This window comes from Eulemur rufifrons, chromosome 3 (assembly GCF_041146395.1).
Source record: "Eulemur rufifrons isolate Redbay chromosome 3, OSU_ERuf_1, whole genome shotgun sequence".
Taxonomy (NCBI): Eukaryota; Metazoa; Chordata; class Mammalia; order Primates; family Lemuridae; genus Eulemur; species Eulemur rufifrons.
The window spans coordinates 24769191-24789924 of record NC_090985.1 but is presented as its reverse complement, the minus strand read 5'-3'; the positions used below and the strand labels follow the sequence as shown (position 1 = coordinate 24789924).

The window sequence follows — 20734 nt, the reverse complement described above, 5'->3', positions numbered from 1 at the left end:
CCACCACTGATCTGTGGTTGGCATTTTCTAGAATTTTGTATAAATGGCATCATACAGGGTACTCTTGTGAAGGGGGGTGTGTGGCTTTTTCCCGTCAGCATGATGATGCCACCCGTATCCATAGTTTCTTCCTTTTTATTGCTGAACAGCGGTCCATTGTGTGGATGGGCCACAATTTGTTTAGCCATTTCCCTGTTTCAAATGTTGAAAGCAACATCTGGGTTGTTTCCTGCTTGGGGCTGTTACAAATAAAGCTGCTATGAACATTCACACCCACTTTTTTGTGTGGATGTTTTCATTTCTCTTGGGTAAGTTCCTTAGAGTAGAATGTCTGGGTGACAAGGCCTATTTATGTCCAATATTTTGAGAAACTGCCAAATTGTTTTCCAAGGTGGTTGTAGCATTTTATACCTCCATGGACAGAGCAGGAGCATTCTGGCCCCTGCACACCCTCACCACACTAGGCGAGTAGCCATCCCAGCAGGCACTAGTGGGATCTCAGGCTCAGACTCTTGCTCTCATTCCCTGCACACCTGCTTCGTAACCCACGATGTGTTACGGGTCCACGGTGTGGAAAGTCAGAAATCTAGGGGAAGAGTTAAGAAACTTACAGCTGTGGCACAGGGTAATTTTATGATTGCTGAATCTAATAAAAAATTCGGGCTTTATTTTGTATATCTATGGCTTTTAACCTTTTTCTAGTAATTCATTTTTACTGCATTTTACAAAATTATCGATCTGCAACAGATTTAAAACTTTTAAAGATGATGGTTCTTGGGCAGTTCCAAAAGCTCACTCTGAATGCCCAGGCGCAGGGATCTGCACACACCGGTAGCTGCTGCTTTAAATGACACCGGACACCGACACCCAGTGTCTGTCACCTCGTGCCTCCAAAGTCACGTCTAAGACTTCCACTTGGATATCTAAACAGCATCTTAAACTTAACATGTACTAATTCTAGAGTTTCTTCGCTAAACCTGCTCTATCCATCGCCTTCCCCACCGCAGCCCTGTCCCTCCAGAACCCACCACGAACCTGGGGCAGCCGACATTCCTGTCTCATGACTACAGCCCATCCTGCAGTAAATCCAAGGGCTGTGCTACAGCCAGGTGCAGCCCTCACGCCTCCCACGTGGTCTGCCCTCTCCTGCTTCCCCTGCCCCACGACCCCCAGTCCACAGCGACAGCCCTAGGTCCCGGGCCCAGAGCTCCAGCCCCGCAGACCCCACTTTGCCGCAGAGGCGCCAGGCACACTCCCACCTCGGGGCCTCTGCCTGGCCGCCCGCCCGCCCAGTCTCTTCGTCCAGCGTCCAAAGCGTGGCTCCACTTCCCTCCCTGGGCGCCCCCGCCCCGCAGCCCCCTCACCTCGCTTCCTCTTCCCGAGGTGCTGCCCACCGTCTGGCACGCCTTGCCCAGACCCCTCCAGCTTGCCCTCCCGGCCTCCTCACGCGGGACCCCGACCCCGGGCTTCCGCGCTCAGGCTCCCGCCGCGCCCCGGGACCTGCCCGCCGCAGGCGCTCGCACGCGCTGGGTAGCAGCGGTGGGCGCGCGCAGCCCCGGCCCCAAAGCTCGGGACCGAGTCGTCGTCTGTGCGCGACACCCCCGCCCCCGGGACCACTCATAGAGCCCCAAGCACCCAGGAGAGGCGGAGCGCGGAGAGGGGCCCCAGAGAAGCTGGCGCAGGCGACCCGGGCGGACCGGGGCCTCAAAGGGCCGGGAGAGCCCCGGGGCGGCGCCAACACAGCGGGACAGAGTAGAGGACTCTCCGCGCGGCCCGGAGAGGGCGGGGCTTGGGCCACAGCCCGTCTCCGCCCCTGGCGCAGGCGCGGCGCCGCCGTCGGGTCGGTTCCCGAGGCAACAGCGCCCAACAGGTCCAGGCCAGCGGAACCCAGGCCACCCTCTGAGCCGGTTGCCTCCGCCGCCATGTGCGCCGCCGAGGTGGACCACCACGTAGCCCGGAGATACCTGCTCAAGCGGCGGCTCGGGAAGGGGGTGAGCGCCGGGGAAGCGTCGGGCGTTCACTCGGGGGTCTGCTTTGTCCGACGCCAGCGCCCTGCTTCCTCCACAGACTAGGGGGTGGCCTTGAGCAAGCCGTTGAGCCCTCTGTGCCTCAGTCTCCTCTCGAGGTAACAGGACCCTGACAGTGGCCACACCAGGGCCCTGGCTCCTGGAGGCAAGTGACAGCCAGGGCCCCATCCGCCCACAGATCCCTGCTTCCAGGGCCGCCTTTCCAATGGCCCACAGGACACCGGGGTCAGCTTCAGTCGCTAAGGGAAAGGACCCAGGCTGGCCCACAGGCTCTCCAGCCCACCAGCATGGGCCAGGCCCAAGAGAGGCTCAGCGGGGAAACGGGTGGGCATGGAGGGAAGGCTGGAACCATGTGTGAGCCGTGTGTATTTGCGATTGTGTGTGTGAGCACGTGAGGCTGTGTATATGAAAGTGTGTGACTGTGTGAGTGTGTTTGGGTGTGCAATGGGGGCAGGGAGGAAAAGAAGTCCAGGTGGTGCACACGGCATGTGCAAAGGCCCTGAGGCAAGGCCTGCCTGTCCTTGGAGAAACCACAGAGTTGTGTGTGTCTGGATAGGAGTGAACTGGGGGCGGGGGGGGGGGGAGGAGAGAAGGGGGAAAAGGGAGAGATGTGTGTCCGATTGTGTGGGGGGCTTTGGGGAACTTCAAGGACTTTGGCTTTTACTGTTATTGACACTGGGAGCTGTAGCAGCCGTTGGTACCACTTTACAAGGCTCACCCTGCCCCCTCTGTTGAGGGCCCATCGTGGGGGTGGGCAGAAGTGGCAGAGGGAGATCAGCTAAGAGAGTAGCGTTGCTGCCCAGCGAGAGATGCTGGAGGCTCAGACCAGGATGGTAGAAAGTGGTGAGGTTCTGGATGAATCTGAAGGTGGAGCCAGCAGGTTTACTGGCAGGCTGGATGTGGTGTGTGTGAGAGAGAGAGGGATTGAGAATGCCCGGGCAGCTGGAAAGATGGAAGGCCATGCCTGAGAGGGGCAGGCTTCAGTTCCTGCCCAGAAGTTCCCTTCTGTGACCTCACCTCCTCCAGGGGCCTCTCCAACTCTCCTCTGGAGGGTGCGGAGTCCCACGCAGCAGCTGGGCAGCCTGCAGGTGCAGGGTCCAGAGTGCCAGGCCTCGCCACACTCCTGTCCCCTCCTAGGACCCAGCATGGGAGTGAGTGGCCTCTGTGTGGAGGGGCAATCTGGGGGGGGGGGTGCAGGGCATGGCTGGGCAGGCTGACCGGACTCCTCCCCAGGCCTACGGCATTGTGTGGAAGGCAGTGGACCGGAGGACTGGTGAGGTCGTTGCCATCAAGAAAATCTTTGATGCCTTTAGAGATAAGACAGATGCCCAGGTAAGGGCGGAGGGCAGGGGTGGGACTGACGTTGCTGGGTGCCTGGAAGCCCAGGTATACAGTTGACACCCAATCGCAGCAGGTTTCCTGGTATTTCCCGTAGCACACCCCCTTTGTGACCCATGGTCCAGTGGGTGTTTGGGTGACGGGCACCAGCCCCTTTGGGACCTTTCAGGACTTGGGCTTCTTGCTTGCTCTGTCCACCCCACACCTGTTTCTGTCTCTTCCAGAGAACATTCCGGGAAATCACGCTCCTCCAGGTGAGTGGCCTAGGCTGTCCTGCTTGCTCCCCTTCCCCAGGTCCGGGTCTCTCCAGACAAGGGGAAAGCTGGCCCTCAACCCCCAGGGCACAGCCCTGGCCTCGCAGCAGCAGCAGCCAACTCTCTCCCTAGGAGTTTGGGGACCATCCCAATATCATCCGCCTCCTTGACCTGATGCGGGCAGAGAATGACAGGGACATTTACCTGGTGTTGGAGTCTATGGGTGAGTTAGGCCTCACTCAGCCCCCAGCCCCACCTCTGTCCTGGCCTTTGGACCCCACCTGGTGGCCTGACTCCCTCTTTATGTCCCTTTGCTGCCTGGGTCCCTGTAGTGGGTTGTACCTTCACCTGTACCCTGTACCCAAGGACAAACAGCTGACAAGTGTCAGCCTCCAGAGCCTGGCAGTGACCACCTTGATCCCACCTGCACGAGGCTCCTGCTTTGTCCATGGTTTGCACCTGCATTTTCCTTTTCCTACTCATTTTATAAAACAAAGGCAACATGAAATAAAGTATGAAAACAATTCCATGAACTTTTCTTGTTGTACCAACAAAGATAGTGGGCAGGACTGAGAAGCCTGAAGGGTGGCCAGGCACTGCAGGCCATGGGCAGATTCAAAGTGGGACAGACCTGCCGGCTCTCCCCAGGTGCCCCTCGTCTGGCCCCAGACTGACCTGCATGTCCTTCCCTGGTCCCCACACCCCCAGACTGATGTGCATGCCTTGTTCCCAGACACTGACCTGGATGCCGTCATCAGGAAGGGCGGGCTGCTGAGGGATGTCCACAAGCGCTATATCTTCTACCAGCTCCTGCGGGCCACCAAGTTCATCCACTCAGGCCGAGTCATCCACCGGGACCTGAAGGTGCAGCCCCACACTGCCTCTGCACAGCCCTCAGTCCCCATCCCCCAATGGCCTGCTCAGCCCTCAGCCCACCTCCTCTTCCAGCCGTCCAATGTCCTCCTGAACGCCAACTGCATGGTGAAGCTCTGTGACTTCGGCCTGGCCCGCTCTGTGAGCAACCTCCCTGAGGGGCCCGAGGGCCAAGCCCTGACCCAGTATGTGGCCACACGCTGGTACCGAGCTCCGGAAGTGCTACTGTCCTCGAGCTGGTAACAGTGAGACACCCTCAAGTCCCCTTGTCCCTGCAGGACCCCAGGGATGCCCTCCTGCCCCCTTAGGGCTCCCAGGCCTTCCTGTGCCCTGGGCCTGCCTTGGTCCCCACCCCCACTGTGCCCTCACCTTACTCTCCCAGCACCCCCCACCCCCGTCTCTGGGTCTCCCTCATGCCTACACCCCTTCCTGCCCCAGGTACACCCCTGGGGTGGACATGTGGAGTCTGGGCTGCATCCTGGGGGAGATGCTTCGAGGGCGGCCCCTGTTCCAGGGGACATCCACGCTCCACCAGCTGGAGCTGATCCTGGAGACCATCCCGCCTCCATCCGAGGGGGGTGAGCATGTGTGCAGGGGTCCCAACCTCAGCAGCCTGGCGCTGGGCACCAGGGATGCTGAGGGCCAGAGGATGCAGCTGTGGGGAGACAGCACCTGACAGGCCAGGGCAGCGCAGAGAGGAGGGATGGGCAAGGGAGGAGGTGGGGGCAACTGCACAGAGGCTGCAAGGGAGGCAGCACCTGGCCACGGGGACCATGAGGGCCACACAGTGACCATGGAGGGCCAGCCAGGTCAGAACAAGGTCCCTGAGGGTTGCAGTCTGGCAGGGCCAAGGATTGTCACTGTGCTGGGAGCTGGGCAGGGCAGATTGGGGTGCTGAGCCCTGCCAGACAGCAGAAGCCCAGAAGGGATGGCTGGCCCAGACTCCCCACCTGCCCAGGCCCCTGATCCCGACACCCTCTGCCACCCACCGCCAGACCTCCTGGCCCTCGGCTCAGGCTACAGCACCTCCATTCTGCATGGCTTGGGGTCCCGGTGAGTGGGGGCACTTTGGTTCAGGGCAGGGGAAGCCTATCTTGGGGGGGCCTTCCTGCCATGTTGCTGGGGCCAGTCTGCTGGGTGACACCCTGCCCTGCTTTTGTGATAGGTCATGCCAAAAGCCAGGAGTCCCCAGTGCTGGCACCAGGGGCTGTGGGACAGCACCCTGGCCTGGATGGCTGGAAGGAGGCCTGGAGGAGGGTCCAGAGGGCAGGCAGGGGTCTCCCACCCTCCCAGGTGTCTGCAAATCAGGGATGGGGGTCCACAGAGACAGGAAAGTGGGGTGGGGCCAAGGGTTGGAAGCTGTGCCCCAGGCCACGGACACGGATCTGACGAGGGGCCCGCAGGCCCTGGAGAGGAGATGACGGGTGGCGCCCACAGGCCACGGCAGATGCTAGATGCCATCCTGCCACCAGACACACCCCCAGAGGCCCTGGACCTCCTCAGGCTTCTCCTGGTGTTTGCCCCTGACAAGCGGCTCAGCGCTGCCCAGGCACTGCAGCACCCCTATGTGCAGAGGTGGGGGCGGGCCCCCAAAGCGCGCGGGTGGGGTGGAAGCTGCAGGGGCTGCTGACCTCAGCCAGCTCTCACCTCTCCTGCATGGGCCTCCCTGGCCCTCCACAGGTTCCACTGCCCTGGCCGAGAGAGGACTCCGGAGGCGGATGTGCAGCTCCCGGTGCACGAAGGAGTCCAGCTCTCCGCAACTGAGTATCGCAACCGCCTCTATCAGGTGCTCCAGCCTGAGACCTTCCTCATTCCCTATCCATGCATACCCTTGAGGCCTTCTCCTACCTCAGTGACCCCCAAAGCCTCCCGCCATACACCTCTGAGCTCCCTCCCCTCCCGCAGATGATCCTGGAGCGGAGAAGCAACAGCCACATTGGGAAAGAGGAGGGCTTGGGGGATGCCGCTCTGCCAACAAAGCCCAGGGCCTCCGGGCCTCAGGTGCACCCGCTCAAGCCCAGAGCAGGCACCCAGCTCCTCTCAAGGGCGCCTGCACAGAACCCTGGACTCAGGCCTCAGAATAGCCCCGGTCCTCATCTGGAGCATGGTGTGTGGTCTTTGTCCCCCACAGAGCATGGCCTGGCCTCTTCTGTGCAGGGCCCCCGACTACGCACAGCTCAGGACTTCTAACCCCAGGGTTGATCTTCCCACCCCATAGATGCCCCCAGCACAGCCAGGAACATTTCCAGGCAGAATTCGGCCCCCCTGCCCCAACCTGTGCCCCCTGGGACAGAGGCAAAGCCCCCCTTGGCACCCTCTCGGGTAAGCTGTGGTGAGGTGGGCACAGGAGGAACCCTTCTTCTATACCTTTCAGTGACCCTATCATGCGCCCCTTTCCAGGTGAAGCCCAGTGTGAGAGGGGCGGTGCCTTCCCTGACCTGGCAGTCTGCAGCCCAGGTAGCCAACCAAGCCCTGATGCGCAGTGACTGGACCCGGTCCTGTGGGGTGAGGGCAGCTGGCGTGCCACTGGTGAGCCCCAGCCCCAGTCCAGCCCCCTCCCGTCCCTGGCCTTCCCATTCCCCCCAACCCCTCAAGGGCTTCCCTTCCTCTTCTCCCCCTAGCCTGCTCCCCCTCATGCTGACCCCCAACTGCCTGCAGGTCCCTCCACGGCTGCCCCCGGAGCCCCGGCCTGGCCGGAGGATGTTCAGCTCCTCTGCCTCGCAGGGGGCCCAGGGGGCTGCTCGGGCCACGCTTGGGGGCTACTCCCAAGCCTATGGTACCATCTGCCACTCGGCACTGGGCCACCTGCCCCTGCTCCCAGGACCACACGCCTGAGCTGCTCTACCCGCCTTGGCCCCAGCCTCTTCAGTCCCCTCCCTCTCTTGGGGAGATTGGACCTCTTTGGGGGAGTAGATGAGGACCCCACCCCTGCCCCAATGACTTCCTCCAATAAAAGCTGTCTGTCCCCCACCTAACCATCCATCTTTTCATCCACCCCCTTCTGAAGGGCTCCCTCTAGGGCCACATCACTTCCACCCCTTTCCTGGAGCCCACCTTCTTCTGAGGACCCCGCTACCCCTGAGCCCAGTGGGAAGCTGCATTGGCTACCATCTGCTATCACCCTGTGGCTCCTGCCACCCCCCACCCCCGCCCACTGGCACCTAGCACAGGGCTTTTCTCCAGGCTAATGCCACCAAAGGCCAGCCTGGGGGAGCACCTTGGCTCTGGCTTCCTGTCTTCTGTCCACAGTGCCTTGCTGCCTGCACCATCAGACTCCAGCCTGGGGCTGCTACAGGGTCCAGGCTGCACCCAGGGTGGGCCCACCGTTGCCTGGGTGCAAGCCACCACAGAACCACATTTGTGACCCTACGCCAGAGCCCTGCTCCTGCCCCAGCCCCCAGATTCCCCCTGCCCTTTCTCCACTTTTGGTGGCCACAGCCTGTGCCCTGCCATCACAGTGACTGCACCGGGCTTGTCTCCAGGTCTTGGTAGGGGAGGGCGGGGAACGAGGTGTCTTGTGGGGCTCAAGGCTACCTCCTCTGGTCCCCCACCAGGCAAAGGACCTGGTGTGAGTTCAGGCCAGGGGTATGGTGGGCTGAAGAGATGAAAGGGGCCCAGTGGACACAAAGCTGTGTCCCATGGTGCCATGGGTGCCCCCAACCGCACCTGACCCTGGGCTGGAGCCAGAACGCAGCAGGGCCACATCCCAGCTGCCTGGCAGGAAAGCTCGAAGTCCAACAGGTGCAGGTGCTGCGGTAGGAGTGGGGCTGCCAGGAGCAGAGAGTCCTTCTCTATGATAAAAGCCACTGGCCACGCTGGGGAAGCCAAAGGACAAGGTGTGGGCAGTGGGAGCTGAGCAGAGGGTGGGAGCTTGCACCACAATATGCTGGGTCCAGACTGGGTGACCAAGAGAGATTTGGGAAGCAGAGAGAACTGGGCGTGGGGATGATTTTGAGGAGGCAGAGGGAGAAGGAGGGCCCAAGGGTGAGCCAGAGGTGGGGCCAAGGGGCTTGTTCCTGATGGGCAGCTGAGGGGGTTGAGCTTCTAGAGCCTGAGGCATAACCCCATGGTGACCGACAAGCAGGACAGAAGAGGCCAGGGAGGGACTCAGGCTGGACATGAGGCTGGGATGGGCCAGCTGGACTTGGTGTGCAGGGGGCCCCAGGTGAGTGCCCACACTGAGGGCTGAGCATTGTGAGGAGGGGCACAGGCACGCAGTAGGCAGGGGCAGGCGGCAGAAGATGCGGGTGGAGGTGTTGGAAGGACACATGCGGAGGGGTCTGTAGTGTTCCGACAGGGATGGGCGGTGCTGTCCACAAGGGACATTGGGAAGGTCACCAATTTAGCTGAAGGTTAAAGGCTGTGACATATAATTAGGTGATTATATATATTTGGGAATACATTGGAATAATTTGTGTACTGTGTTTTATTGTTAACACCAAAATGTGCCAGATCATGTTTTGGGAGACGTCTTACTCAGCAAGATGTGGAGGGTGCAGGCAGGAGCCTCTGAGGGCCCCGGCTGGGCGACCAGCCTCTGGCCTCCCCATGGGCAGAATGCTGCCCTTCCTCTGGGGGCCCGTCTGTTCAGAACAGTGACACACCAGGCAGTACCGAGACAAACCTGTTAGTACATGGGCAGACCTTTTCCACCCAGTAAAAGTCCTTGCTGTCACCCGCACATTGATGATGGCTTTAGTGAACTGTCAGGGAGTGAAAGTGGGCTCATTTCCCTTCCTTCTCCAGCTGCTGGAGTAGGAAATACTTTTTAAATTTTTTTTTTTCTTTAGAGACAGGGTCTTGCTCTATTGCCTAGGCTGGAGTGCAGTGGCACAATCATATTAAAATAGCTCACTGTAACCTTAAACTCCTGGGCTCAAGCAATCCTCCTGAGTAGCTGGGACTACAGGTGTGCACCACCAATGTCCAGCTAATTTTTCTTATTTTTTTGTGGAGATGGGGTCTTGCTATGTTGTCCAGGCTGGTCTCACACTCCCAGCCTCAATTGATCCTTCTGTCTCGGGCTCCCAGAGTGCTGAGATTACAGGCATGAGCCACCTCGCCCAGCCAAAACAAAAACAAAAACATCTATTTGAAGAAAAATAGTAAATTACAGAAACTAATTTCACAATGCTAACATCTAACAATGGGGGACTTTATAAGTATTTGGTACCAAAATGTATCATTCCAAGTCAATTAAAATTACTCTCTGAAGGTACAAAAAGATGTAAGATAGGTAAGCCAGGAACCCTGAACACATCCTGTATGTTGGTGACAAAGAGGAAAGGATCCAAGGACAGGGTGGAGTCAGGGTCTGCTGGGCACCTACAGGGCAAGGACCACTCCAGCCTGCAGGACCTGTGCCTCCTGGGGTGGTGGTGGGACCCAAGCTCTACCACAGCTTGTCCCCTTGCCCTCACCTGGCCCAATACCCGTCAAGGACAGTGCTTTGCATCCAGCCTCTCTCTGGGATATGGCTTGCGATGGCACCTATGCAGGGGACACTTCATGAAGCTGGGCCACAGGTCATCTGTCCAGACTATGTTTTATTGTGCTGCAAAGCCCAGTGCTGACCAGGGCCTTGTTGCAGGAGTGGTTGGGCCTGGCCCAGGCAGCTTTGGTTTGGGCTGGCAGGGCAGCCCCTCGGGGTCCCCTGGATTCCCCTTCTCAGTAGCCCACCCTATCCAGCCTGTCCCTCTGAGAAAGGTTTCCTTTGGGTCCAGCTCCACCCCTCCCTCTCAAATTGCCTGCAGTCAGCCCAGCCCTCCCTGCAGCAAGAGGACAGGCCACCTAGAAAGAAGCCAGGAGAACACATGCCGGGAAGGAAGCAAGCCGCAGCACTCGCGATGGAGTCGAGAGCGATGACTGCCAAGCGAGAGGCCCTGAGAGAGGGAGGGTGGGGCAGTCAGGAAACAGTAAAGAGGATGGAGCCAGGGGGCCGTGCCTGAGGAGAGGGAACCCTGAGAACAGAAGCCCTGAGGAAACAAAAAGCTCCAGAAAGAATGGGGAGTTAAGGCACAAAGAGATGGGTCCCTGAGGTGAATGAAGGCCCAAAGAGGACGTGAGCCCAAAGAGGTGGCGGAGGCAGGTGCATGAGCCTGGGAGGCTGAGGATCCTGAGAGAAGGGAGCTGGGGAGAAGCACCGCAGTAAGGAGCTGGAGCCCCAAGGTTGGGGAGGCCAGCAGGTGAGCCCCAAGGGAAGCCCCGCTCTGGCAGCACTCACCCCAAACTGCCCTGGCACGAGGGCCTGGCAGCCGCCACTCAAGCACAAAAGCATGGCTCTCCTTGCCCAGCCATGCTCTGGACGATGGTGGCAGTGATTTGGCCACCCCAGCCTGGGCTGCTGGGCTAGGAAACTCATTTCTTGCCTTTGAATGTGCCCAGGATCTTGGGCACGAACTTGCCAACCTTGCTGTCCCTGGTGCCCTCCTCCGCCAGGTTCTCCCCTGACCCAGGCCCGCCAGCCTCCTCTTTTTTGCAGAAGACCTCGAAGCGGCTGTACACGCGCTTCTCCTTGCGCATGCTCTCCATGCGGCGCAGCAGCCGGTCGCGCTCCTCCGCGCTGGCTGGCAGAGTGCGGCTCAGCCGGCCTTGGGTCCCCAGGCTGTCCGAGCGGAAGATGGCTGAACACTTGTCCTTGTCGGACATATCTGGGGCCAGGCCGCCAGCAGCTGTTGGATGGCCTAGTTCAGGGCTGCTGTGGGCCGGGCTGGGGCCTGGGGGAGGGACCCCACGGTGCTTCTGGCCGTGGGCGCTGATCTGCTCCAGAATTGCCTTCGTGTCATCCCGCAGGTTGCTGCTATACAAGGCATTGGCCGTGGCTGAGGCCAGGCGCGCCCGTGGACCCCGCTCATCTCCTGTGGCAGCCTCTGCGCTGTCACCTCGGCCCAGCGACCGCCTCCGGGGACTCTCCGGCTGCCCGTTCTCCTGCGGCACTGGGAAACCACCCTCATCCTCCGAGCGCCGCTCACCCTTGGGGCTCAGCAGCTGCCTGAGGCGCAGGGAGCCCTTGCGCAGGACTTCCATGGGGCCGCCCACGGTCTCCTCCGTTGGCCCGGTCTTCGGAGACTCCCCGGAGAAGGTGAGGGTGAGGCTGCCCCTGCGCTCAGGCACTGGGGGCACGGGACTGCCCCTGCGCTCGGGCACGGGGGGCACCGGACTACCCCTGCGCTCGGGCACTGGGCTGCCCCTGCGATCGGCCACAGGGGGGACTGGGCTGACCCTGCGCTCGGGCACCGGGCTGCCCCTGTGCTCTGGGTAGGCTGAGGTGGGGCTCCCTTTCTGCTCAAATCCTGCAGTTGGGCTGCTTCTCCGAGTGGAAAACCCAGGTGTAGGGCTCCCCTTCCGCTCAGGGTAAGCTGAGGTAGGGCTCCCTTTTGGCTCAGAATGGGGCACATGTTGTGCCCCGGTCCCCTCCAGCGTCAGGGGCTTGTCCGGCCCTTGCGGGGAGGTGGAGCTGCCCTGGGCAGAGAGGAAGCGGGAGGGCAGGCGGTCAATGCCACCCCGGCCCAGCGTGTCGAGCAGCTGTGCAGCAGTGACCGTGGCGGCTCCTGGCTGCCGCTCGGCCTCCTGGTGCAGTCGCTGCGCAAAGGAGTCACGCAGGTCTAGCAAGCAGCTCTCGAGGCTGCGGCGCTCACCCCCCGCGCCACCTGCTGCGGGTACTTCTTCCCGCCACGCCTGCGACACGACAGCCTTACTGTGGCTGGAGACAGTGACGGCACCCCCAGCGCCATTGGAGTCACGGGCCGGGCCCTTGTACTTCTCCAGTAGCTCCGCCACTTTGGCGGAGGCCGAGGAGCGCACAGCTTCTCCTCCGGGACCCAGCGTCTCGCTGACGGTCTGTTCTTTGTGCAGCAGCTGCACTTTTTCAGTGGTGGTCGCTGCGGCCCCGCCCGCGCCCTCGGCCTGTGACGCGCTAAAGATGAGAGAGGAGCGCAGCCTTGAGCTTCGCTGGATGACTGGGTTCAGGCGCGAGCGGAAAGAGTCCTGCTTGACCAGGCCTGCCTCCTCTGGGACCTCGCCGCCACCGCTGCCTGAGCCTGGCAGCGGGCCCTTGGTAGGGAAGGCTGTGGGGACGCGGAAGGCCGAAGGGAGCAGGTCCCCGGCGGCTGCCCGGCCCCCAGAAGCCAGCACGTCGTCTTCATAGACCTCGGCTTCCATGGGCACCGGCAGGCCCTCGTCGCCCGCATCTTCACCGTGGCAACCGCTCAGGTAGGAGGCCAGGCGCCAGTGCCGCAGCCCTGCCCGCCCCTCGGGCCCGCCCCTGCGCTCTGGCTCTGCCTCTGCCGCGTGGTCTGGGCCGGCCCTCGCCGCAGCCTGGCACGGGAAGCGCTGGCCCAGGTTGGGGCGCAGGGCCCCGCCAGGTTCCAGGGCACGGAGGCCAGGCCCAAAGGCGGGGTCCGAACCGTGGCGCACCTCTCGCGACGCGCTAGACGGCACGTAGTCCAGCCGCTGGTGCCCGTCGGGACCGAGCTCTGGGAAGCGCGACCCAGCGCCCAGTGCAAAGTCATCCGGGTCGGCAAAGCCTGGACGGCCACCGCGAAGCTTCTCGAACAGGCCCTGCGGGCGCGCAGGCGCAAGCTGCGGGTCCCACTGGTAATGCTGCTGGTAGAGCTGGTCGCGGTGGAAGTGGCTGGTCTGGAAGCGGAAGTCGTCCCCGTGGCTGAGGAACGTCTGCCGTGACACCTGCCGCGCAGCGGCAAAGTTCTCCACTGCGCCCGCGCCGTCCGCGGTGGCGTAGCTGTGCCGCTTGAAGGCGTCCATCTCCAGGTGCCGCGCCTGGAATAAGCCCCGCGGGCCCGCGAACTCCCCAGACGGCCCGGCCTCAGCATCCAGCCGCCGCGACAGCGGCCGCAGCCCTGCGTGCGGCTCCAGGGCGCCCCCCGGCATCCGCGGCTCCTCCCGGCGGAAGGCAGACAGGAAATGGCGGTCGGGGTCGAGAAAGGCGGGGAAGCCCAGACCCTCTTCCCGGGGTGGTGGAAACAGGAGGTGTGCTCGTTTCGGGAAGGAGAAAGGGGTTGACGCCCCGACCCCAGGGACACCCACCAGGGGCCCGGCCCCTGCGTACGGAGCCATGGCGTAGGCGTCCATGCGGGCCAGAGCCCCAGCGGAGGGCACCAGCGGCTCAGACTGTGCGAAGAGGATGCGGAACTCCTCGTCGAAGCTGGAGACCAGCTCTCCCTGGAACACGTGTGCCAGGCTGCGGTGGATCTTCTCGAATGACCACATGAAGCTGTGGACGGGTCGGGCCAGAGTCAAGACAAGGGAGTGGGCCAAGTGGGCCGGGACGGGCTCGGGGGATGTGAGGTCTGCAAGGACCAGGGCGGGACAAGCCCGGCTATGCTAGGGCTGCAGCAGAGGATGGCCCTGGTGGGGTGCTGGGGCTCCAGGAGGCAGCCCTCGAGGAGGGGCTGGGGGCAGCGGGTTGGGCATACCTGTAGCTCCCACTCATCACCACAGCACAGTCCACCAGCAGGAACTTCTCCTTCACGTGGCCCTTGAAAGACTTCCCAGTGCGGCAGTAGTAGGTGGGGCCTGCCACAGTGCGCACACGCAGGAACTAGGGAGGGAGGGGAGTTAGGTCTCTGCCTGGGGTCTTTCCCCTTTCCCCTAACCTCCCCTCCGCCGGTTACTCACATCCACGTGGTGCAGGTTGACTCGGCACTTGTCGGCCATGTCCAGGAAGTGCTGCGCGTTCATCTCATCCAGTAGGATGTAGACTGGGACCCGGCGGGCAGCAGCCTCCAGCACTTCACTGAGCAAGTCCACATCGGTAAACATGTCCATCACCACAGCCACTACCTGGGAGCGGGGGCAGGTCAGGACAGAGGGCCAGACGCCCCTGCTGTCCCTATGCCATTCTCCAGCCTTACCTCCAGGCCCCTGGATCACCCACAAACACCGTATGACGGCTACTCGCCCCTCCAACGGGAGAGTGGGGCCATGTCTGTGAAGGTGGGTGAGGAGGAAGGAACCCAACAGAGGGGGTGTGGGGCTGCTGCCTGGGTTGGTGGTCCATAAGGGAGCCCAAGGCAGAGCAGGGTCTGTAGGCTCACCCCTGGGCACAGAACCCTGGTTGGGGATGGCCAAGGCAGGGGGAGTCTTGAAACACCTGTGCCCTACAGATGGCCAGGCTGCCCCAGCCTCAGTTCTGCCCTGTGAGTGGCTCACTGCTCACTGCTCGGGGCAGGGGGCAGAGGCAGGGGTCTTTAGCATCTGGCCCTGCTGCCTCAGTCTCCATGGTTTAACAGGCTTCCTCCACTGTTTGCCAACTACCAAGGGCCATCCAGGCTGGGAGGGTGCCCCTCCCTCCCAAAGCACCTGAGTTTCCAGGGACTGGCTGTCACCATGGGCAAGCAAACCTGTGTGGAACTTGCAGCCTGCGATGGCCACTCCCTTGGCGGCCCTGGAAGAATTCTGCCAGGGAGCCCCTGCTGCAGCTTGAGCCCTGGGCTCACTCCACCACAAGCTGGTCATGCTTTGTGGCCCCCCCCTCACTCCACTCCTGCGTGCCCTCAGGCCGCCCTTCCCCACTGCCTGCCCGCCACGCTGGCACACCTGCTGGGCGGAACGGATCATCCTGCGAGCCTCCTCCTTGATGCTGGGGCTGTCAGGTGGTGGTGGCTGCACCAGTGTGGTTACCTCTGTGCCCTGGAAGCCGAAGGTCAGGGGCCAGCCCAGGTCAAGTTCAGGCACGGCCTGGTCTGAATTCACTGGCCAGTAGGTGCCTGAGGAGCCATCCATATCCACATCAGGAGGGCTGCCTTCAGGGGGCTCTCGGGCCACATACTGTGGGGGCCGCAGGTGGCGGCTCACATGTTCCAGCTCCTCAGGGCACAGGAAGTCAGGTGCCCCCTCAGATGCCAGGAAGCGGCTGTAGGCCTCTGACCCACCCTCAGCCAGCGCGTCCACTGCCAGGCGGTAGTACTCTTTGTAGTGAGGGGGCAGGTACCCGGGTGCCAGCGGGTTGTCCCCCTGTGAGGAGCTCTGGGAGCGACGGGCCATGTTGGGGCCAGGGGCCTGGAGGGGCAAGGAGACGAGTTACCAGGGGCACTGGGGACTGCATCGCCTACCCCCTCAAGTGGACACACACTGTAGGGGGGCTGTCGGTGACCTTGGGTGGGCTGGAGTTTAGCCCCTGCCTGGGAGGCCTTCCAGGGGACCAGCCAAGCCAGGCTCACAAACAGCGCCCCAGATCCTAGTATACCCTCTAGCCGGGGGGCATCAGCAGAGTGCCAGGGCACAGGTACCCCAGTCCTGTCTCCCTTTCCTCAGGCCTCGCTGGCTGGGCCCTGGCTCTCACCAGCACCCAGGGGCTGCCCACCTCACCCTTTATGACTTTTGTGACCCCAGATGTTTTTGCTTTGTTTGTCTCTTCCTCCATAGATATATTTAAAATATTTTATGACTGTTGCTTTAAACACAAATATAATCCAGGTTGGGGCCACTGTTACGATATTCACTTTTTTCTTCCTATTTTGAGACATTAACATTTTCATGGGCCCCTGGCACTACGTCTGCAGGACAAGTTGGTGCTGCCCACACCGCCTGTGTGTCTGTCCCAGACCACCTCAGACACCTGGGCAGGTCAATGTTCCTCTCTGGCCTGTTACCTCCACTGTATAATGTAGTTGAGGGGTGGCACGACACCACACCTGGCCTAGGTGAACGGTGAGTGCAGCACACAGGGCTACGGGATGGCAGCCTTCGGCCCCACCCACAGCTCCTCCCCATCCTCAGGGTCTCACACTCTGACCTCCTGGCCCTCAGAAGGCTGATCCCTAGACCTTGTCCCTGTCCATCAGCCCCCTTTCCTTTGCCCCACTCCTTGACCTCTCTCTTGCCACTGTCCCATCCTACAGAAAACCTCCCTGGGCCCCACCCCTCCTGCCCTGGTGTCTACAGGTCCCTGCAGGGCCTGCACTTCACATCCTCCCAGATGTGGCTCTCCATGTGCTCAGAGTCCTGTTCCTGCCAGGCCCAGCCCTCTCCAAGTCCTGGGGCCACCGCCCTGCCCCTCGCTGCACTCAAAAAGAAGGCAGAGCCTTTCGCTGTGGCTGTGGGGCTTGTCCTGGGCTCCCCACCCTCATGCCATCATCCATGCCCCCCAGCCCACCCTGTTCTCCAAAGGGCCTCTGTGGGGGTCTGGTCTCTATTGGGCTCCTAGAGCTCATCAGCACAGGATCACTTAACTACCTGGATACCTGCCCAGCACCAGCCCAGGAAGGAGAGTCCTAGGGATTGCTCACCCCATTTCCACTGCTCCTCAAGTTGGGGCAGGGCCCAGCGACACCTGTCCTGCCTAGCACACGGGCTCCCAAATGTTGGTCCTGGCTGGGGAACGAAAGTGGTTCTGCCCAGATGGAGGTGTGTGTCCCTGACGTGCAGCCGTGTGTGGCTGACAGGGGCGCTGGCCTGCTGGACTGCACCAGGGTTGGAAGGAGACATTTGCCTGAGCATGCTGGGCTCGGGAGCCTACAGTATACGACCGAGGCAGCTGTCCTGTCTGGTTTCCCTGGGGGGTAACACACTAACTGGACACTGAACATGACATGGGGACGGGAGGTGGGGGACTCCCTTGTGTACCACTCAGTCCACCAGGCCTGGAGATGCTGCCAGGCCCAGTTGTCTTAGGAAAAGCTATCCCAACATTTCTTGACTGCACCCACTTCCCCTTTGTGTCTGACGTATGGGGGCAGGGCACACTGTCCAGGTTGTCCCAGGAGCAGACTGAGGCAGACCACGTGGGGGTGAGAGGTGCAGGCCTGTCTATGCTGGGGTCTCACTGTCCCTTCTGACTTCACTGTTGAGGGGAATCCACATACGCTGTCCAGGCTGTGCGAACAGGGGCGGGCCCCTGTGGTGAGAAGCCCTCGCAGCAGACATTACTGGTCAGCAAGGGGAGCCCCAGGCCTCAGGGGCCCCACCAAGTGCCCACTCAGCCTCCAGCAGCAATACCCACAACCTCCAATGACTTCACTCCTTGCCTGTTTCCTTTCATGGGTCCTCCCACCCCTGGACTGTGCACTGGAGACCCCCAACAGCCTGTTCCCCACACATTTGCCTACCAATGCCTGCCCTAAGGGAGAGAGAGGGTTATCCCACCCTGTCCAGTGACTCAGCAGGAACCAGCTCCTCTGCCGCTGACCTCTGCCCTGAAGCCAGACAATGTCTCTAGGGCCTCACCTCAGACTTCAAGGGCCCTATCCTTCTCACCCTGGCAGGAAGTGGGGTGCCTAAGTGCCTGGAAGGAGGATCTCATGAAAACAATCTGGAGGTCCTACACAAAGTGGGATGACCCTGTGCCAAGTACCCGTGGGGGAGGAGGGGGTAGAGGCATTAGGCAGCGGGGAGGTGGACCGAAAAGCGGGATTCAGGCATATGGGGTTCACAGACCGGAAGTCGGAGTTACAGCTTGCGGGTGGTCACCAAAGAGCCGAAGGAGGTTAGTGTACTCCAGCAAATTAGCGGCTGCACGAGGTGTATATCCCATCCGCCCACCCCAGTCCAGGAATGTGGGCCAAGAAACAGGGGCGCCTTGCCCTCCACGCGGGACTACAGGCCGCGCCCTGCCCACCCCAGCCCATGGCGATCTGGGCAGGGCGTCCCCAGGGAAGGGTACAGGCCATGCCCAGCACCATCTCCGTTCTCTAGCTAGGCCGCAAGGGCGGGAGCAGGTTAAGACGGTCGGCAGGCCCTAGCTGGGCCTGGGGCCCCTTCCTTCTCGGCTCTTCCTGGGCCAGCGTCGTGCGAGGACGCTCACGTCCATATCAGCACCGCGGCGCCCCGCGCGCCCAGCCCCCACGCACGCGGCCACGCCCCACTCCCACCGCCCCTCTCGGGGTCGCACGGCCCCGGCCCAGGTGCGAGCGGGGTGCTGCCCAGGTGGGGCCGCGCCGAGGGGCACCCGCCCCAGCCTCCGCCTCCCGCGCGCTCCGCCCCGCCCTACTCGGGCCGGGGGAGGGGGCCCTACCTGGCCAGGTGCGCGGGGTCTCGGCACAGGGGCAGCAGGAGCCGACCGCCGCCCAGCGGCCTCGCGGTCCGGTCGGTCCGGCAGCCACTCCCTGCCGCGGCCCGCCTGCCCGCCCGGCCTGATTCACGCGCCCGCCCCCGCCCCGCCCGCCGCTCCTGCCTCCTGCCTGCCCGGGCAGCACCTGGGGGCGGGGCGGCCGCACCTGGGGGCGGGGCGGCCCCACCCGCGGCGCGCCTGCATTCCTGCGCCCGGCGCCCGCCGCAGCCCCCAGCCACCGCCACCGGCCCCAGGCCTGCCCCTGGACCTCGCCCCCGGTCCCTGGACCCCAGCCCGCCCCCGGACCCCAGCCCGCGTCCCCGGACCCCGGCCCTCCGCCCGGACCCGTCGGTGCCCTGAAGCCGCGCGCCCTGGGACCCTGGCCCCGCGCTGCCGAGACCACCAAGGCCCCTACTTCCAGGAGCCCGAGACCCCAGGAGCCCCATCTGTTAACCGAGGCTCAAAGTCCCTAGCCTGACCCCTGACCCTCGCCCCGGAAGTCGGGGTGACTCGGAAGTTCCGGCTCAGTCGCTAGGAAACAGGCCAGCCCGACGCGAGGGGCGGGGCTTCTGGCCTCCTTGGCAAGTTAGGGGATACAGGTGAGGCAGGTGAGGCCGCGGGGACGGAGCCCAGCCCGGGGCGGGACCAAGCCTGGAGATCCCAGGAGCATAGAAGACCCCCTTACCACTCACCTGCCCCCTGCCACACCGAGGCTGACACGTATAGGGGATCCCGCCCACACAGAGGACCCCTAAACACCGACTCCTCCATGCCCATACCCATGCCCACAAGTATCTGGGACCTCAGAGACACATAGGGACACTGCGAGCACAGGCCCCCACCGACCCCTGATCATCCTCTCCCAGCCTCCCACACCGACGCCCACACTTACAGGGGACCCTGCACACACTGACCTCCCATACACACCAACCTCACAAGCACAGGAGCCCTCTCAGGAACACAGAACCCGGCAAGCACACCAAGCCCTGCACGTGCCAGTCACTCACAGACACACATCTACACATACAGGGGACCCCACCTGCACACAGGGATCCCTCAGGCACTGACCCAACACAAAGAGGATGCCACATCCGACAATCCCCTATACATACTGACTCTGAAAACTCAGGGACCTTCCCTCACATATATAGGATCCCATGTGTACATGGAGAGCACCCCACCCACATAGGGACCCAGCATGCCACCGAGCCCCACATACTGACATGCTCCCCCCATGCACATATTGACCTGTGCACACACCACCCCCAGCTGCCCTTCGGGCTCTGGCTTAGCGCCCATCCCCCCAATAAGGCCCTGCCCTGCACTGAGCCATCTGTCCAATCCAGCCCCTGCTGCCCTGCTACTCCCGCCCCAGTGCTAGCCCTGCCGGAACCCTTTCTGCCAGGCTTCAGTCACCTCATTCTTCCTTGTCCGTCTCATCATGTGATCCTATTTTCTCTCTTTTCAGGGTCACTCCCAGTTTCATTAGTTCCTTCCCCCACTCAGCGACACCCACTGGTGCCAGCATGGTGGGAACATGGGATGGGTCAGACCAACACCCAGGCAACTGCACTGCAGTGGGTGCAGGGCTCTGGGGTACCAGGAAGGACCCTTAACAAGCTAGAGCAGGCAGGAGAGGCCTCCCAGGGGCAGTGAACTTGGGGGCCAGCTGCATGAACTAGAGAATGGGGTGTTGCTCCCAGCACCTGACAACAGTATCTGCTAAGGCCAGGACAACAGAATATCTGAGGGTGGGGAGGGGTCAGTGTCTCGGGGGTACTGGGGACTAGGCTCACAGTCAACTTGGTTCTGAGGGCAGAGAAGAGGCATGGTGGCTTCAGCAGAGGGGGTTTCACACATACCTGGACATTAGGACAAAGGCCATCCAGCTGGAAGCCCCGCAGCAGGAACAGGGAGAAGGCTACTAGACACTAGACCCTGGGGCCCAGCAGGATGGGCTGAGCCAGGGGTGGAGAGAGCAGGCAAGTGAGGGTCGGGGGGCACAGCTGTGGCCAGATGCTCTTGCCTTGCTCAAGCTGCTGGGCACACACTCGGATAACCAGGGGCAGGCAGGCAGACCAGGAAGCCACTCAGGAAGCTGTGCTGGGGGAGCCCACGTTCCTGCAGTCTGTCCACCCAGGCCCATGGCAGTGTGCGATGTTGTTCCCCACTGCCCTGCCCTTGCCACTCTGAACATACCCTCCCTGCACCTTTCCTACCCACCTCCCAGGAGA

General features: G+C 62.2%; 2 protein-coding genes across 4 annotated transcripts; one reads left to right on the top strand and one right to left on the bottom strand.

The window, feature by feature from the left end:
* Positions 1-1879: 1879 nt before the first annotated feature.
* MAPK15 (mitogen-activated protein kinase 15) lies at positions 1880-7421 on the top strand. Of its 2 annotated transcripts, none has more exons than XM_069465891.1 (14): positions 1880-1991; positions 3261-3359; positions 3590-3619; positions 3752-3842; positions 4353-4483; positions 4568-4731; positions 4931-5070; positions 5488-5545; positions 5996-6067; positions 6173-6278; positions 6398-6599; positions 6711-6814; positions 6893-7021; positions 7151-7421. In XM_069465891.1, the coding sequence occupies exons 1-14, from the start codon at positions 1923-1925 to the stop codon at positions 7325-7327; spliced, it is 1572 nt and encodes a 523-aa protein (XP_069321992.1). In that variant the 5' UTR covers positions 1880-1922; the 3' UTR covers positions 7328-7421. The 2 variants fall into 2 exon arrangements, with proteins under 2 accessions (XP_069321992.1, XP_069321991.1); XM_069465890.1 differs by having other exon boundaries at positions 5930-6067.
* A 1594-nt stretch (positions 7422-9015) lies between these two features.
* FAM83H (family with sequence similarity 83 member H) lies at positions 9016-18540 on the bottom strand. Of its 2 annotated transcripts, none has more exons than XM_069466800.1 (5): positions 18465-18540; positions 15050-15511; positions 14129-14293; positions 13927-14051; positions 9016-13724 (listed from the first exon to the last, which is right to left on the bottom strand). In XM_069466800.1, the coding sequence occupies exons 2-5, from the start codon at positions 15494-15496 to the stop codon at positions 10850-10852; spliced, it is 3612 nt and encodes a 1203-aa protein (XP_069322901.1). In that variant the 5' UTR covers positions 15497-15511; positions 18465-18540; the 3' UTR covers positions 9016-10849. The 2 variants fall into 2 exon arrangements, with proteins under 2 accessions (XP_069322901.1, XP_069322902.1); XM_069466801.1 differs by lacking the exon at positions 18465-18540 and adding an exon at positions 17888-18093.
* Between the last annotated feature and the right edge of the window lie 2194 nt (positions 18541-20734).